This window comes from Periplaneta americana, chromosome 15 (assembly GCF_040183065.1).
Source record: "Periplaneta americana isolate PAMFEO1 chromosome 15, P.americana_PAMFEO1_priV1, whole genome shotgun sequence".
In the NCBI taxonomy this organism is placed as follows: domain Eukaryota; kingdom Metazoa; phylum Arthropoda; class Insecta; order Blattodea; family Blattidae; genus Periplaneta; species Periplaneta americana.
In genome coordinates, this window is record NC_091131.1 from 30,334,518 (window position 1) to 30,353,415 (window position 18,898).

Sequence of the window (18,898 nt, forward strand, 5' to 3'; positions counted from 1 at the left end):
AGAACCTAATTAATCAAATTCACTTTCCTCATCTCCATGCTGGGGCCCATCTCAGCATAGTAGGCCTAACTACCAAACTATGATTGGAATATGCAAGAATCTTGTACCGAATTTTGCAAGCACGCATTATATTAAAAAAGAAAGAAAAGATTTGATTATTTATTGTTCTTACATATATTAAAATGCAATTTATTACAGATGTTAGTTATTACACAGAGTCAACTTTCTTATCAAAATATGAGAGTTAACACTTCGTAATCAAAGTCGGAAGCAACGACTTGGGTCGGTGATGAAAAGTGAAGGAAAAAAGATAGAGGCCAAAAGTTGAAATATTGAGGCAAACATTATCATCATTTAATTCGAGAAAAATTCGTTCCGGCACCGGGAATCGAACCCGGGACCTCTCAGCTCTGCGCGCTGAGTGCTCTTTCCAATTGAGCTATGCCGGGACACGATCCACGGTGCCGGCCGAGCTCCTCTCGTTGTAATTTACGGCCTTACTACCTGCACTTTAGACAATGTAAGTCATACATGCAGGAGCGCATATTTAAATGACTGTATCCCGGCATAGCTCAGTTGGAAAGAGCACTCAGCGCGCAGAGCTGAGAGGTCCCGGGTTCGATTCCTGGTGCCGGAACGAATTTTTCTCGAATTAAACGATGATAATACACATTGGCTACTTCATAGTAGTCGTGTAATATTCAATGACGTAGGCGAGACCTCATATATAATGAATAGCAATTGTCACAAACTGGGGTTGAATAGGGCCGTAAATTCATTTAAATATGCGCCCCTGCTTGTATGACTTACATTGTCTAAAGTGCAGGTAGTATGGCCGTAAAACATTACAACGAGAGGAGTTCGGCCGGCACCGTGGATCGTGTCCCGGCATAGCTCAGTTGTAAAGAGCACTAGCGCGCAGAGCTGAGAGGTCCCGGGTTCGATTCCCGGTGCCGGAACGGATTTTACTCGAATTAAATGATGATAATACACATTGGTTACTTCATAGTAGTTGTGTAATATTCAATGACGTAGGCGAGACCTCATATATAATGAATATGTGATGTATTGAGGAAACTTTTTTATTCTGAAATATAATGCAGTACCGGTAATTTACAAGTTTTCTGCAAACTTGATACACTAGAGAAAGCTGTTTTAAGAAATCGTACACAATACGTAGCCTTCTGTACATGTGAAATAACAGTGATTAGATAAGATATACGTACATTACATATTCACAGAGTTCTTTTTATACATTTATTTAATGTTAGGTTAGATCTCACTTTAGATATAATATGAAGTCATTAACATGGTGAAATTCGAGTGATGTGCTTCCATTTCAGTGGCTCCAGTCGAGAGCGGACGCGAGCATTATTTGCTTAGCAACTGAAGACTGATGTTCCGTCAGGTAACTGGCTTTTCAAGTATCACATGCAAGGAAATGTGCTCGTCAAACATTCTAACAGTTATTTCAATTCACTGTGGTTAATAGTAAACAATTATTGATTATTCTTAACTTTCCATTTTCACACTCATTATTTCGTAGGAATTTGGAAAGAACAAATTCAACTACTGCCAGTAATATTAACAAATCCACAAAAAAAAAAATGCGTCTCAAATAAACGGGTTTTTTTCATTTTACTAATAAAATTTCTCCTTTTGATGTTGCCAACAATTTTTGACCGTCATTTGTTTAACAATATTATGCTATTAGCAGAAACAATGTTTGACCAGCGAATAGGGATTATAAAGAATGGACACAGAGCGAATTTTCCTGTGTCTTGTTTCTCTGTGCGCTGGCGTTTAGTTCCACTTTCAAGCGCTAGAGGTTAGTGTAATCGAGCATACGCTAAGATAATAATTGAGTATAGAGTTGAGACACAGGATCCAAACATCGCCTATCTTATTGCATAATCTAGTAACGCTTTGTTTCAAATAAATTCAAGTTAACAGCTTTTCCTTATTTCTCAGTGGCAAACTGTTGTAATAATATATTTTTTTTTATATTTCAGGTATAATAAATTATATTATAAAATAATATAACACATTATGAAATTAAGTATCGAATTCGTTTAATATTTGTATATAATATAATATAGGTATATGGTTTTACTTCTCATAAGAGTTTGTTTTTCCATTTTCAGTGTTACCAAATCATTACATATTTTAATTGTTGTTGGGGTCAACGTCTCAACTCTCATTATAAAGGAACTCTAGAGTCTAGACACCACAGTTAATGTCGGATTTATTATTTTATGGATCCAATTTATTTTATTTGAGTACATAATGTACCTAGATGTATTAATTATATGTGTTATATTTCCGCTATGTCGTCCACACCTGTGGAGTAACGGTTAGCACGTCTAGCCGCGAAACCAGGTGGCCCGGGTTCGATTCCCGGTTGGGGGCAAATTACCTGGTTGAGGTTTTTTCCGGGGTTTTCCCTCAACCCAATATATGAGTAAATGCTGGGTAACTTTCGGTGTTGGACCCTGGACTCATTTCACCGGCATTATCACCTTCATCTCATTCAGACGCTAAATAACCTAGATGTTGATAAAGCGTCGTAAAATAACCTACTAAAAAAAAATTCCGCTGTGTCGACTGCTAGCTGGTGTGATGTCAGCGCCAACTCTAGGGAGAAAGCAGAATCTCACGCTCTAGCTGGCTTGAAGGTCATTAAAATCAGTCCGGCTACATCAAAGATACCGACGCGAAGTGTCCATACTTAATTTACCTATACGCTGGTCCTCTGTTTAACAATACTATGCCAGAAACATGGATTAATGGAATGGATCTCAATTAGCAATAGCTGTTAAAGCTTTTTTTTTTTAATTGTGATAGCTCAGTCACTGCTCGAAGGGAATATCGGCGTTATTTTAATATCGAAAGAAATGATCTTGTACTGCGGTAACATCTGTCAGGTATACCAACATGGTAAACAGATTCTTCTTACGGAAACTTGCTAGATTCCCTACACAGAGGCCATATTGGTTCCAGCAAGACGAGACTACGTCGCATTCAGCGAGAATTTCCATGCAAGCAAATTTTCCACAACTGCGTCATCTTCAGAAATGGTGACATTGATTGGCCCCCCAGGTCCCCTGACTTAACTGCGTGTGATTATTTCCTGTAAGAGCACCTGAAAAGCAAAGTGTATAGAAGTCGGTCACACACCATTGAAGAGCTCAAGAATAATATCCGTGTTGAAATCGAACCCATCCCTATTGCGATGTTGGAACGTGTCATGGTTGATCTCCATCGCAGGCTTTCCGAGTGTGAATATCGTCTAGGTCGTCATCTGCCAGACATAATTTTCAAAACTTGAATGTGATTGATGTTATACAAATGGTAATATGTAATGTTTCAATTCTTGTGTTTTTATTTTCTGTCTCATTATGCAACGTATTTATTTTGTTGTCTTTAGAAAAGCCCGTTTATTTGAGACACCTTGTGTAAACGACATCATACTACATCCAACAAAACATAGACACCACCACCACCACTGCCAAAAATATCGACACAACTATTACTACCACTAAGCGAGTAGAGCAAGAAGTTAATATTAGGAGATTCAATATTACGAAATTAAAAGACGAGAAAACTAAGCATCATTATCAGGTTGAAATTTCAAATAGTTTTGCCACTTTAGGAAGTTCGATGAAGTTGAGGAATTAGATGTTAATAGCGTGTGGGAAATTATTACAGATAATATCAAAATTGCAGTTGAGCAGAGCATAGGGCATTATGAAACTAAGAAAAAGAAACCGTGGTTTGATGAAAATTGCTGCATGATAGTAGAAAGAAGGAACCAGGCAAAATTGAAATACGTACAGGATCCAGTTCAGGCGAAAAGAGATAATTATTTCAATGAAAGACGGGATGCAAGTCGTACACTTAGGAATAAAAAGAGAGATTACTTAAAGGAGAAACTAAATGAGGTAGGAACAAATAGTAAGAATAGAAACATTAGGGACTTATATATAAGGGCATAATGGAATTTAAGAAAGGATATCAGGCAAGGGTAAACGTGATCAAGAATGAGAATGGTGACTTGCTTGCAGAATTCCATTCAATCCTGAACAGATGGAGTAACTATTTTGGGCAACTACTAAATGTAGCTACATAGGTCAAATAAATATGGTCGGGATGAAATTCAAATACAAACTGCTGAGCCATTTATGCCTGAACCCACACTTCCTGAAGTCGAAATTGCGATAGAAAAACTGAAAAAGTACCAGTCTCCAGGTATCGATCAAAATTTCAGCAGAATTAATACAAGAGGGTGGAAGCGCATTATCTAGAAAAATTTATAAGCTTTTACTTGCTATTTGGACAAAAGAAATTGTACCATAACAATGGAAAGAGTCTGTAATTGTAACTATCTTTAAGAAGGGGGACAAGACTAACTGTAGTAACTTTCGAGGAATATCACTTTGGTTGACGACGTACAAAATTTTGTCCAATATTCTTTTGAGAAGATTAACTCCGTACTTAGATGAAATTATTGGGGATCATCAGTGTGGTTTTAGGAGTAATAGATCGACTATTGATCAAATTTTTATATCCGACAGATAATGGAGAAAAAATGGGAGAATAAGGGCACAGTAATCAGTTATTCATAGATTTCAGAAAAGTATATCACTGGGTTAAGAGAGAAGTTTTATATAATATTCTTATCGAATTTGGTATTTCCAAGAAACTAGTTCGATTATTTAAAATGTGTCTTAGTGAAACGTACAGCAGAGTTCGTATAGGCCAGTTTCTGTCTGTTACATTTCAAATTCACTGCGGGCTAAAGCAAGGAGATGCATTATCACCTTTCCTTTTAACTTTGCTCTAGATGATGCCATTAGGAAAGTACAGGGTAACAGTGAAGATTTGGAATTGAACGAGTTACATCAGCTTGTTTTCTATGCGGATACGTGAATTTGTTAGGAGAAAATCCACAAACTATTAGGGAAACCACTGGAATTTTACTTGAAGCAAGTAGAGCGATAGGTTTGGAAGTAAATCCCGAAAAGACAACTTTCTTCAAATCCGCAACATTCCTGGTGTATTTATAAGCACAACACTCCAAATAACTGATGTGACAAATGACAAACGATAAGCAATCTCCTAACAACGCAGTGTTGTGATGACGAACAAAGACGTTACGAACTTACGCATCAACATAATAGTCCTATATCTCTGTGGCTGGGAGGAAAAAGGTCTTATACTTAAAGGTTTTATACTTTTCAGGAGAGCAGTAGAAATATTGAAATTGGTGTCAATTATAGAGTTTTTTTAATTAAGAGGTTTTTCCTGGATATTATTTGTTTATATTTCTTCTAAAATAGGTAATGTTGCTCATTTAACAATTTTCTTGATTATTTCCAAAAATAGCCGCACTTAAGCCTTTTTAAGACCAGAAGCCAAACTGAGTAGGAGGGACTATTAAACATAAGACCTTTTTCATGTCAAAATAAATGAGGAATGTAAATTATTAGGAATGCATAATGGGTCTTAAACAATTATAGGACTGTTTACCCTGGTGCTTAAAGTTTTAAAAGGAAAGGGCATCAGTATGTGATAAAATGGCTAAAATACAAGTTAGATCTTTTTAATAGGGAAGCATGGAAAGTAAACATGTGATGGTTTGTAAGGAATAAAGTATTAAATATTCTTAAGTCCTTTATTCTGTGTGTGCTCGATTCAAAAAGTACTTAGGATATTTGGTAACGCCCTATAAATCCAGTCAGGAGTCTTATTTGACTTCAACCGTTTTACCAGATTGTAGAGAATTGTTTCCGCTTTCAGAATGTATAAAAATCTCATTTTCACAAAAAATTGACTTAAGACCTTTTTCCTCCCGGCCTCAGATCTATATTGCTATAAGTCATTATACAGGGCGATATAATATGTGGTCCACACCTGTGGAGTAACGGTCAGCGCGTCTGGCTGCGAAACCAGGTGGCCCGGGTTCGAATCCCGGTCGGGGCAAGTTACCTGGTTGAGGTTTTTTCCGGAGTTTTCCCTCAACCCAATACGAGCAAATGCTGGGTAACTTACGGTGTTGGACCCGGACTCATTTCACCAGCATTATCACCTTCATTTCATTCAGATGCTAAATAACCTAGATGTTGATACAGCGTCGTAAAATAACCCAATAAAATAAAAATATAATATGTGAACAGGTGCTGGTAGGCCTGGTGTCCTCTGCCACGCTGCTCTCATCTGGCATGACCCTGGGCTTCCCTGGAATCATAATTCCTCAGCTGACTAAAGAACCTGAAAATCTGTCTCAGGATGAAATTTCCTGGTTCGGTAAGTAATCTTTTATGTACAGTGTCATTTTTAAGTTCGGTAACAGTTTATAGCCAGGCCACACAGCGGCGATGATACTCCCTCTGTCTGGGAAACATCCGGTGAATCTTTCGGTGACAAAACAAATCAGGATCGCACTTCTAAGGAAGATCGGCGTATAGAGAAGCCAGGTGCACTTCAAATTCAGATAAAGAACGTTTCACGTCACTTCTGTGCAGAAAACAAGTCTGATAATCATTTGTTGAGAGTGATCACGCCGATAATATAGGAAGATTAGCTATTTATCTGTAGTAACGTCACGAGAGGTCTGAGATTTATTAGGACTATTTCGTGAATAAAAAAAAATATAAATAACATATCCCTAAAATTCGCTCACAAATTGTTAATAATTGTATATTTACGAATACGTAAGCTATTCAGACATTGTGAAGTTGAGATAGATTGAATATCGATTACTGCAAGAAAGAAATTGAATGTTATTCAGTAATGCCAATTGCGAAAAGCGAAATACAGGTTTAACAATGTTAATTACATGTACTCTACTTTTCTCTTATTATTATAATAGAAATACGATTTCATTATCTGCTGAAATCATAAAATAATTTAAACATTTTATAATACAATTACAAATAACATGATTAATACATTAATTAAATGAAGAATCGTTGAAAACGCAGTTATCAAATCTGAATGAAGGAGTAATTTTTTTTAGATAGCCTACAATGGACATGGAATTAGAAAATGAAGATGTGGAAGTAGAATTTTACACTTTATTTAGTACTTCGTCGTTACATTACACACTACATCGAGAACTAAGAACTATGTAATATTGTGTGGAAACAGCTATATAGCAATGCTTATGTATTCACACTACAGCGAGACATATGTTGCTGAACAGTGAAGCCATCTCTGTATAGATAATTAAAACACGTCTTTTATTACGCCATACGGAAGGCAGTTTGATCTAAGACTTTGTATATAATATACACGGTATTTGAGTTTAATATGCGCTGATGTTAATTTGAACACCTGACTTTCTATTAATTGTTTAATTTCATTCACGTAATACAGATTTTATAGGTCCTCTTGAAATTATTGAAATCAGCTTCACAGGGAGCTATACCTGAGAGCTAGATTTGCAGCGCGTTACATGCCTGTAGTCTTGAAGTCAACCCTCTCTGGGCTGTCCCAATACTTTTGATCATGTAGTGTATGTCGATGGTGTTCTATAAAAAGGACATTACCAACAATTTTGTAGTTTTACATTAATAAATGGTTATAAATCATCCCTTCGTCGACTCATTTTCTTTATGTATGAAAAATTGAGACCAGAAAATCATGTAGATATTGAGATAAAGAAAGTAGGTAACATATTTTATACAATGGATTTTTAACAGTTTTTTTAGATCTTCTGGTTTGTTGATAGCGTCTTTTTCACGAAACACCATCGATATATAATTTCTTGCAGTTTTTCAGGAGCGACCATTTAAAGTTTGTACGACCGTATAAAATATTTGACAACAACGGGTTAGAGAGAAAAATAATATAGATATGCATGTCATATTTTACCACAATAAAGATACCGTCAGAATGCACAACATATCGCAAAATATAATTTTCGTCAAAAATTGACATACTATCATTTGCCTTGGAATCACAGAACTGTAACTTGCCCATTTCAATCTAATCTAATCTCTGAATTTATTATACTTCCGTACGCTTGCAAAACTTTATATCAGTCCAGTTGCTATCATATCTTATTTAATTTTATCTAAATACTTATTTAAAAGTTAAGAAATATTTGGAAATCCAGTAAATTTGTTGAAAGGTAAGTTTCTAGAACAGAAATAAAGTTTTATTAATAAAATAATTGAGTTTATTTTCACAGAAACTCCTGTTTCCTCCTTCATTATTGTAGCTATAACAAATGCAATAACTAAACAGCAATTCAAGCTAATGTGTTTTTCTTTTTCTAATTCATATAATATATATTTATCCACGTAGATACTATAGTAAAAATAAGTGTAGGCCTACACAATATCCATAGAAAAAAATACATAAATACGACTAATACGAGTATTATACGAGAACCGTCCAGAAAGTAAGTTTCCCTGGGGTCGTTTACAGAAAGAAAACACAATTTCATGGAAAGATTTATTGCAACACATACAGCAATTTGTTGAGCTGTTTTTCAATTGAAACAAAAGTGACAAATATGTTTTGTAACAATATTGAATACTATTTTGGTGCTTATTCGTTTTTTTTCAAACAGAGAGGGTATATTCCGTGATTATTTACACATTTAGCACAATGATCAAAATTTCGCGAGTTTATTTTGCTTAGATATCGCATTTTAGGTAACTAAAAAATCAAATATAACAATGAAAGTAAATGTGGAAAATTCACCAAACAGTAGAATAGTCTCTACATGTCATGAATATTGAACAACGGCGAAGGGATACATTCCGATTTGTATTAATTGGTATTCTATTATTTAAATCACTTTAATTCTTTCGCTGGACAAAGTACAAGTTTAGAAGAGTTTAATTTTTAGCAGGATGATAAATATCCTGTGTATATTATCTGGTGTTTATAAAGCCATACTAAAACCAATCTGGACATACGGCATCCAACTGTGGGGAACTGCTAGCAACTCAAACATTGAAATACTGCAGAGGTATCAGTCTAAAACTTTACGTTCCATTGTCACTGCACCATGGTATGTCCGTAATGATGTCATTCATCATGATCTTAACATTTCAACTGTAAAAGAAGAAATCTCTAAGTTCAGCAAAAAATACCAGCACCGATTAAATCAACATCCGAATCATCATGCATTAAATTTGCTGGATAACAGTCAAACAATAAGAAGACTTAAAAGGACCAATGCTCTTGACCTTCCATTCATTTTTACTACAGCTATTTAAAACATTGTTATTTTTCTTTTGGAGTGTTGTCATGGGATAACATCTCCACTCATGTCATATTCTTTTATAATATTTACTTATTGTCTATTGTAGACAGATTGTAAATGTGGCATAATTGTAAAACAAAATGTGTGTACGGTATATATACTGGGTGTTCATTTCAAAGTGTGTCATGACGTCACTGTTGTTGGGTCACCGATTTGAAGCAAGTTTCAGTTTATATGTTAGAGAAGTTGCCTATTATTTAAGGCGTTCTTCAATCTGAACTTGAGAACGTGTACGGTATAACTTGAACGTCGTAGCAACAGATGGCGGTCTGTACGGTCTGTGTGCTACCATAACCTCTTTCGAACTGTGTTTTGCGCCGGCAAGTCGTACGCAGGGTATTTGTTATCATCGGTTGCGTACGGTAACATTCCACAACACAAATCACATGCTCCGTGTCCATGTTGACCGTCGAAGTTAATGTCAACAAATACGTAAGTAATCGTCTTAACCCTCTCCCCATATCCCGACAGTACGTATTTCCAAACAGTTCACATTCCTGCCACTACCGGCGTTACCGTACGTATCGGCACGTACTCTTCAGAATGAACGCCGTACTTGCTAGTCAACTTATCTGCCTCTTAGATTATACACCTGAGCTGCGGAAGTGTAGGAAGATTGAATTCTCTAGGCTCATCAGCTAGCCACATGACGGCATACAGCGAGCCATGACACATTTTGAACTGAACACCCAGTATATATATATACATATTACCTGGATTACTGAAATTCAGGAATAGGTTTCTCTTGTAGATTGTAAATTTACTACAAATCGTCATGTACATGCAAAGTAACCCATGCTAAGGGTTTTTATCTCCATTAAAATTAATCGTCTCGATCGGATTTGGGCACTCGAACCTCCGTTCCAATGGAAACACGATAATCATTAGACCACACACAAAGACTGTGAAGAAATAAATGTATTTTGCAGAAAGCATGAACAGTATTGCCGGCATCCTCGGCTGCCTCACATGTGGGCCCCTCTTGGATGCCTTTGGACGCAGGAGAACCCTCCTACTGGTCAACGTGCCTCTCATTGTCGGTTGGCTCACTTACTTCATGACGCCCACGCCTTCACCGATCTATCTTCTCTACATCGCGCGCGTTCTCAATGGATTTGGAGGAGGAATGGCTAGCGTCCCGGCCAGGGTAAGGCTCTGATCCAAGCTTGCTTGTGGCAAAACCTGCACTGCAATCTAGTTCCGCACTGTTTGTAATGATAATAAATTATTTCAATTATAGTCCAAAATTGGTGTTTATTATAGTGACGTTATGTACGGTTACGTTTTAAGACATGTTGTACTGGTACCTGCATCCATTCATGGATCAACTGTGTGCTGAAGGGAACAAGGGACAAAGGTGGGAAACCGTTGGACTGTCGAGTGGTAACAAAATATGAATAACACAAAGAATACTTCAATAATAATCAACAAATCGGCCTCCAAACGAATTGGCATAAGAAAATGCACAAATATGAATGGCCCAACACACGCAAAAACCGTCTTATTCTCCCTTCCCATCTGGATGACCATCCAGGTATAATAAAACCATAGTCATAAAATAATTCTCATGTCTAGCAATGGAAGGAAAACAGAAATTAAAGCTAAAGTGGTCTGCTAATAACAACACTGTAATTAAAAGGTTAAGTCAACAAATTAATAACAAATGATATAATCGCACAAACATGCGAGTCTTATTACTAATGCTGTCGATCGATCAAAATATTTAATCGATTAACGATTTGAATTTAATCGATTAATCGATAAATTACTCGAGCTTTGATCGATTTGAAAAGAAGTTTTAACATACTGTAATACACAATTATTGTTAAATTTAATTTAATTTGTGTTTGGTAATAAGCATAAGTTGATTACTTCAAAGCAAAATACCAGCTTGAAAACATTGAGGTGATTGATCTTCTTATTGGAGCTCGTGGTGTGATTCCCAAGTTCTTTGAAAGCTTCAGGAAGACTTTTGAACTACCACAGACACTTACTACTGACATCATAGCTTCAGTTTTGAAACGCTCTTGCCAAATTCTGAGTCATCATATTCACTGTGTTTAATTTCTTTTTCTTCACTTTATAATTCATATATGTTTATTTTAATTTTCTGTCAACAAATTTATGTACACATTTAATATTGTAAAATTCACGTAGGAGAGTATACTGAGTCCTTCTGGGCTACCTCCAATGGGAGGTAGTTAACAATTTAAATGTCTACTATTTTAGTTATTTACTAACATATTTATTATATAGGTTTATAATTTATTATGTCAATTCTCCGGGGATTTTTGAGACAAACACAAATAAAACAAGTATGAAGACTTACCTACCTAGTTAATACTGCTTCATCCATGATTTTAAACATGTGAGTGCATTCACATGCTCCGAATTAAATGCTGCTCTACGTTTAGTAACAATGTTTCCTGCATCACTAAACACGATTTTTTTTCTGTCAAGCATTTTTCCACGATCGTTCAATTTAAATCCAAACGTTTCACCGAGTTCACTTCTCAAATTCTCATAGGCCTATGACATAATGAAGTTTTCACTTTTTTCACAGACCACAAAAATCTGATTTTTTTTCTTTAGCAAACTAAACACACAAGCTTCATCTACAAACTCAGTAAAGAAACTGCATCAGAACAGCAGACTGGCCCCTATTGTAATCCGGTTACAGAATTTTAGGAGGAGAAAAAGATAGTTACTCTCTTACTTGCACACAGTGCAGCCATGGCTAAGGAACGAGGGGGGCGAATTCCAGAAAAGTATTTATTTCATATGCTAGGAAGACCAGCTGACAAACTTATAAGGGTTTCGCATTGTGTTTCACCTTTCAATAGGGGTAAACCAGGTCACTGTCCTCATATCTTAATCTCTGTCTGAAGTGTTTGTGCAAAGATTTGCCCTATGCTACCTGCTTAGCAGTTACAAAACAACGGTATTATCGTGTTTGAAATAAGAAATTTCTGAGAGACGATTATTGTCGTAATTTTTACTCTGAGTTTGCATTAACAAAATAATAATCAATATCAAGTACAATCGATTAATTTTAATCGACTCGATTATTCGATTAAATATTTTTGATCGATTAATCTTAAAACAAATGGGAGTATAAGGGTACAGTATATCAGTTATTCATAGATTTCAAAAAGGCGTATGACTCGGTTAAGAGAGAAATTTTATATAATATTCTTATTGAATTTGGTATTCCCAAGAAACTAGTTCGATTAATTAAAATGTGTCTCAGTGAAACTTACAGCAGAGTCCGTATAGGCCAGTTTCTATCTGATGCTTTTCCAATTCACTGCGGGCTAAAGCAGGGAGATGCACTACCACCTTTACTTTTTAACTTCGCTCTAGAATATGCCATTAGGAAAGTTCAGGATAATAGACAAGGTTTGGAGTTGAATGGGTTACATCAGCTTCTTGTCTATGCAGATGACGTGAATATGCTAGGAGAAAATCCACAAACGATTAGGGAAAACGCCGAAATTCTAGTTGAAGCAAGCAAAGCGATAAGGTTGGAAGTAAATCCCGAAAAAACTAAGTATATGATTATGTCTCGTGACCAGAATATTGTACGAAATGGAACTATAAAAATTGGAGATTTATCTTTAGAAGAAGTGGAAAAATTCAAATATCTTGGAGCAACAGTAACAAATATAAATGACACTCGGAAGAAAATTGAACGCAGAATAAATGTGGGAAATGCCTGTTATTATTCGGTTGAGAAGCTTTTGTCATCTAGTCTTCCGTCAAAAAATCTGAAAGTTAGAATTTATAAAACAGTTATATTACCGGTTGTTCTGTATGGTTGTGAAACTTGGACTCTCACTTTGAGAGAGGAACAGAGATTAAGGGTGTTTGAGAATAAAAGTTCTTAGGAAAATATTTGGGGCTGAGAGGGATGAAGTTACAGGAGAATGGAGAAAGTTACACAACGCAGAGCTGCACGCATTGTATTCTTCACCTGACGTAATTAGGAACAGAAAATCCAGACGTTTGAGATGGGCAGGACATGTAGCACGTATGGGCGAATCCAGAAATGCATATAGAGTGTTAGTTGGGAGGCCGGAGGGAAAAAGACCTTTGGGGAGGCCGAGACGTAGGTGGGAAGATAATATTAAAATGGATTTAAGGGAGGTGGGATATGATGGTAGAGACTGGATTAATCTTGCTCAGGATAGGGACCAATGACGGTCTTATGTGAGGGCGGCAATGAACCTCCGGGTTCCTTAAAAGCCATTTGTAAGTAAGTAATCTTAAAACAGAAATGATCGATTAATCAATCTGATTAATCGATTAAATCCCACAACACTACTTCCTGCACTGTCTTGTTCCAGGTGTATTGTGGCGAAATGGTGAACAAAACACTGCGCTCCATCCTGATGACGTGGCCATCCATCTCAGGCTCACTCGGCACCCTCATCATGTACTTCTTGAGCTGGCTGATCCAGGACTCGTGGCATTTAGTGGCTGGGATCTCCGCCATCTTCCCAGTAGTGACTGTAGTGCTGGTGTTCGCGGTCATACAGGAGAGCCCCACGTGGCTGTTGAAGAAGGGCAGACGTGCAGAGGCAGAAGCGTCCTTCAAGTGGATCCGCAACCTCAGGAGCGACGAAGAGATGACGGACGTAATGCGACGAGAGTTCGACGCAATAGTGCAGTTCGTTGAGAAATTCAAGACGTCGGAGAAGACAAATAAACAAATGTCTCGAGAAGCAGAACTTAGAGCTAATCCTCCTCACGAAGCTCAGAGTCAGTTTGAGAGGCTCGGAGCTTCACTGTCCGCGCCGGACATCTGGAAGCCCTTACTGATCATTAATATTTATTTCCTTTTCATGCAGTTTTCTGGCATTGCTTCGGTTATATTCTACTCAGTTGATGTTATGAGCAAGGCTGGGGTTTCAATGGACCCATACCTAGCCACTGTGATCGTTGGAGCTATTAATCTTGTGGTCGGAAGTGCTGCCAATGTTGCCCATCACAGGTAAATTAACAACAAGAGTGTAGAAATACTTTTTTGAAATTAATTATTCAAAATATCAACGAACATTTCACTTCTTAGCTTCCTTGTCCCATTTCTCTTTTTTTTTCCTTTTTCCTTTCCATCTTTTTCTACTTTCTTTTCTCCACTTCATTTTTACCTGCCTCTACCTCCACCATCTGTAACTTCCTCCCTATTTCTATCGCCATTTCTTTCTCTTCATTCTTCTACCTCTTCTCCTTCTTCTCCCTTTTCATTTTATCCCTTCCTATCTCACTTTCTCTCTTTCCCTTCTCCTCCCTTCCTCTTTCACTCTTCCTCTTCTCCCCTACTTTCACTCTTCCACTTCCTGTTTTCCCTCTTCCGCTTCCTATTTTCACTCTTCCTCTCCTATTTTTCGCTCTTCCACTTCCTATTTCCACACTTCAACTTCCTATTTTGCACTATTCCTCTTCATATCTCTCACTCTTCCTCTTTCACTTCCTATTTTTCACTCTTCCACTTACACGTCCTATTTTCACTCTTCTACTTCCTATTTTTCACTCTTCCTCTTCCACATTCTATTTTCACTCTTCCACTTCCTATTTCTAGTCTTCTTCTCCCCTAATTTCAATCTTCCACTTTCTGTTTCACTCTTCCACTTCCTGTTTTCACTCTTCCGCTTCCCATTTTCACTCATCCTCTCCTATTTTTCACTATTCATCCCCTATTTTTCACTATTCATCCCCTATTTTTCACTCTTCCTCTTCCACTTCCTATTTTTCACTCTTCCACTTCCTATTGCCACTCTTCAACTTCCTATTTTGCACTCTTCCTCTTCATATTTCTCACTCTTTACCTTCACTTCCTATTTTTCACTCTTCCACTTACACGTCCTATTTTCACTCTTCTGCATCCTATTTTTCACTCTTCCTCTTCCCATTTTTCACTCTTCCAATTCCACTTTCTATTTTCACTATTCCACTTCCTATTTTCACTCTTCCTCTTTCTATTTTCACTCTTCCTCTTTCTATTTTCACTCTTCCTCTTTCTATTTTCACTCTTCCTCTTTCTATTTTCACTCTTCATCTTTCTATTTTCACTCTTCCTCTTTCTATTTTCATTCTTACTCTTCCTATTTTCACTCTTCCTCTTCTACTTCATATTTTTCACTCTTACACTTCCACTCCCTATTTTCGCTCTTACTCTTCCATTTCCTATTTTTCACTCTTCCACTTCCATTTCCTATTTTTCACTCTCTCTCTTTTCTCCTATTTTTCACTCTTCCACTTCCACTTTCTATTTTTACTATTCCACTTCCTATTTTCACTCTTCCTCTTTCTATTTTCACCCTTCCTCTTTCTATTTTCACTCTTCCTATTTTCACTCTTTCTCTTCTACTTCCTATTTTTCACTCTTACACTTCCACTCCCTATTTTCACTCTTCCTCTTCCACTTCCTATTTTTCGCTCTTCCTCTTTTCTCCTATTTTTCACTCTTCCATTTCCTATTTTTCACTCTCCCTCTTCTCTCCAATTTTTCACTCTTCTTCTTCTACTTCCTATATTTTTAGTCTTTCTCTTCTTCCTCTATCTCTCTTTCATTATTCATCTTCCCCTCCTCTAAAAGAATTAATTAATATGTGTAATTAATCACTATGTGTACTTTTTAATATAATGACATGATCGTCTGCACATTGAAATATTTTTACAAGATTACAGTAACTTCAAATTGATCATAGAGTCTAATATTTAATATATACAATAATACGATAGTAATAGCAGGGTAATTAATATGAAGTCCTCCTCAGGTTTGGCCGGCGCACCATGTCCCTGTGGTCTGGAGCGTTGATGACTGTCTCCTTCGTCGTCATCGGGCTCTACGTACAGACCGTGGGGCGCACAGAACCTAACTCCACACATCTCACCTGGATTCCCCTAGCTCTCATCCTCTTTTATGTTGTAAGTATCGGAGAATTCCCAGTTCAATCATATAAATCTCTAATCCAGTTCTTTAGTATAGTAATTACAGCCAATAACTCCAACACATTCCAATCTCCAACATAGGAAATTCTCTTCAAAATATGTGACTGGTTCTCAGTCAATAAATTAGTATTAAATTGTAACATTACTAACATAATTCAATTTAAATCCTGTCCAAATTCAACCTCGCAAATTTCTAGCGCAATAATTAACACTAGATCTCTATTAGAAACAACAACAACCAAATTTCTTGGCTTAAAAATCGATAATGTGTTAAATTGGAAAAATCATATTAAAGAAATTACCCCCAAACTAAATTCAGCTTGTTTTGCTATTAGATTTATGCAAAAGATAGTAAATATCAATACCTTAAAAACAATATACTTTGCATACTTCCACTCAGTAACGAGTTTTGGAATAATATTCTGGGGAAATTCCACAGATAGTAACAGTATATTTCTATTACAAAAAAGAGTAATTAGAATAATAGTAGGTGCCAAATCTAGGGAATCGTGTAGGACTGTTTTAAAAAAACTACAAATAATGCCCATGGCTTGTCAGTATATCTTTTTATTAATAATCTTCCTCGTATGTAATCGTGAAAACTTTGTAACTAATTCAACAGTTCATAGCATAAATACACGTCAAAAAATGACTTTCATACTCCATCGGCAAGTCTGTCGTGCTATCAAAAAGCAGTACGTTATATGGCAGTAAAAATTTTTAATAGCCCCCCTTTCGATATAAAAAATAAAACTCAAAACATAAGATTATTTATGGCCAAATTAAAGAAATACCTTATTTCTCACGCCTTCTGTTCTGTAGGTAAATTCATGACATTCAATAACAATTCATGAAATTGATACTAAAACTTTGTGTTGTACTAGTAGACTATATTGTAAACCTCTTCTGTATATATTTCATCTAGACTGTGACTATAAATTAAGACTTTATAATAATATTAATTTTTTTGACTTGTTCCATATTCTAACTGTAAAGCAATGTATATATGTATGTATTATTAACACTACAATTGGGTATACACCCGGTGGTAGTGATATAATATACAATAATTACAATTACATGAAATAAAATAAAATAAACGTAAATGAAATAAAATAAAATAAACGTAAATCTATAAATAGTAGATGCAATAAACCTAGGACTATAAATAAAAACTATTCTATAATAACGCCTACGATAAGCAAAAGTAAACCTAACTTATAAGTACTTCTATTTCACCCAACTACTACCCATTTAAGTAATTACATATCACCTTAATTAATTAAATACGAACTTAATTACATATCATCTTAATTAATTACATATCACCTTAATTTATTTACATATCAACTAAATTACTGTACATATCATGTTAATTAATTACATATCAACTTAATTAATTATATATCAACTCAATTAATTACATGACACAACTTAAATAATTACACTGCACCTCCAATTAAATTTTCAGTCTAATCTTTTCAACCTTTCCTTAAATGTATTGATTTTAAGAGGACCACCCTGAAAGACTGCCGCAGGTAAGCTGTTCCAATGTATGAATACTATGGAAATTTGGGGCACCCTGTAAAGGACGGACTACTTAGTATTGGCGGAAAAATGTTTGGTTAAGATAGATTAATTATTGTATTATTTTCTCCAATAATAGGTATCTACAGTATGACTACTCTTAGTCATTGATTATTCAATAAGGATGGCGAGGCCTAATATAAGTATATCGTAATTTATGTTTCTAATGTTAAGATTCATATATAATCATCGCAAATATTTTCACTTTCTTTTTCAGGCTGCAGCCTCGATTGGGATCTACGTAGTCCCGTGGGCCATGCTAGGAGAAGTGTTTCCAGTGCGAATAAAAGGACTTGCAAGTGGACTCTCTACCTGCCTAGCTTATGCTTTTCAGTTTGCATCAGTCAAGGTTTATCCTTCGTTCGTGAACATGTTTGAAAGTGACAAATCTCATAACTCTTACGAAGGACTGTTTTATCTCTACGGCTCAATTTCCTGCACTGCAACACTATTTGTTTTGTTCTTCCTGCCAGAAACTTTTAAGAAGTCTCTGGACGAGATAAGTGACGAATTCATGAAGTCTAGAACTTGTCAGTTGCAGTGCTGTTCACAAAGTGCGAACGATGATGTGTAACTCAATCAACGATTTTTATTTTGTATGTATGTATGTATGTATGTATGTATGTATGTATGTATGTATGTATGTATGTATGTATGTATGTATGTATGTATGTATGTATGTATGTATGTATGTATGTATGTATGTATGTATGTATGTATGTATGTATGTATGTATGTATGTATGTATGTAATGTATGTATGTATGTATGTAATGTATGTATGTATGTATGTATGTATGTATGTATGTATGTATGTATGTATGTATGTATGTATGTATGTAATGTATGTATGTATGTATGTATGTGTGTATGTATTCTCTTTCATTTACCTTATATGAATTTCATTGCATAACAACCAACTCATTATATTTGACAACTCACGAATACCTATCTCTAATTATATTTATTTTTTTAATAAAAATATCTTTTGTATTAATTATTTTTCTAATTCTTACACATTTTAAATGTTCCTGATTTGTTAAAAACATTACTACTAGGTTCGAGATCCATGGATTAA

At 35.8% G+C, this 18,898-nt stretch overlaps 1 protein-coding gene across 1 annotated transcript; it reads left to right on the forward strand.

Annotated features, from left to right (window-relative positions):
• Positions 1 to 1,271: 1,271 nt before the first annotated feature.
• Positions 1,272 to 18,813, forward strand: LOC138714752 (facilitated trehalose transporter Tret1-2 homolog). The gene is made up of 6 exons (XM_069846860.1): positions 1,272 to 1,408; positions 6,177 to 6,306; positions 10,210 to 10,427; positions 13,627 to 14,273; positions 16,060 to 16,210; positions 18,039 to 18,813. The coding sequence occupies exons 1-6, from the start codon at positions 1,397 to 1,399 to the stop codon at positions 18,393 to 18,395; spliced, it is 1,515 nt and encodes a 504-aa protein (XP_069702961.1). The 5' UTR covers positions 1,272 to 1,396; the 3' UTR covers positions 18,396 to 18,813.
• Positions 18,814 to 18,898: the final 85 nt, after the last annotated feature.

Bases quoted from the DNA above. Each gene is read 5' to 3' on its own strand.
- LOC138714752 (XM_069846860.1), top strand. The intron at 10,428-13,626 runs GTAAGGCTCTGA...GTCTTGTTCCAG, and splicing joins TGGCTAGCGTCCCGGCCAGG to GTGTATTGTGGCGAAATGGT. The intron at 16,211-18,038 runs GTAAGTATCGGA...TTTCTTTTTCAG, and splicing joins CTCTCATCCTCTTTTATGTT to GCTGCAGCCTCGATTGGGAT.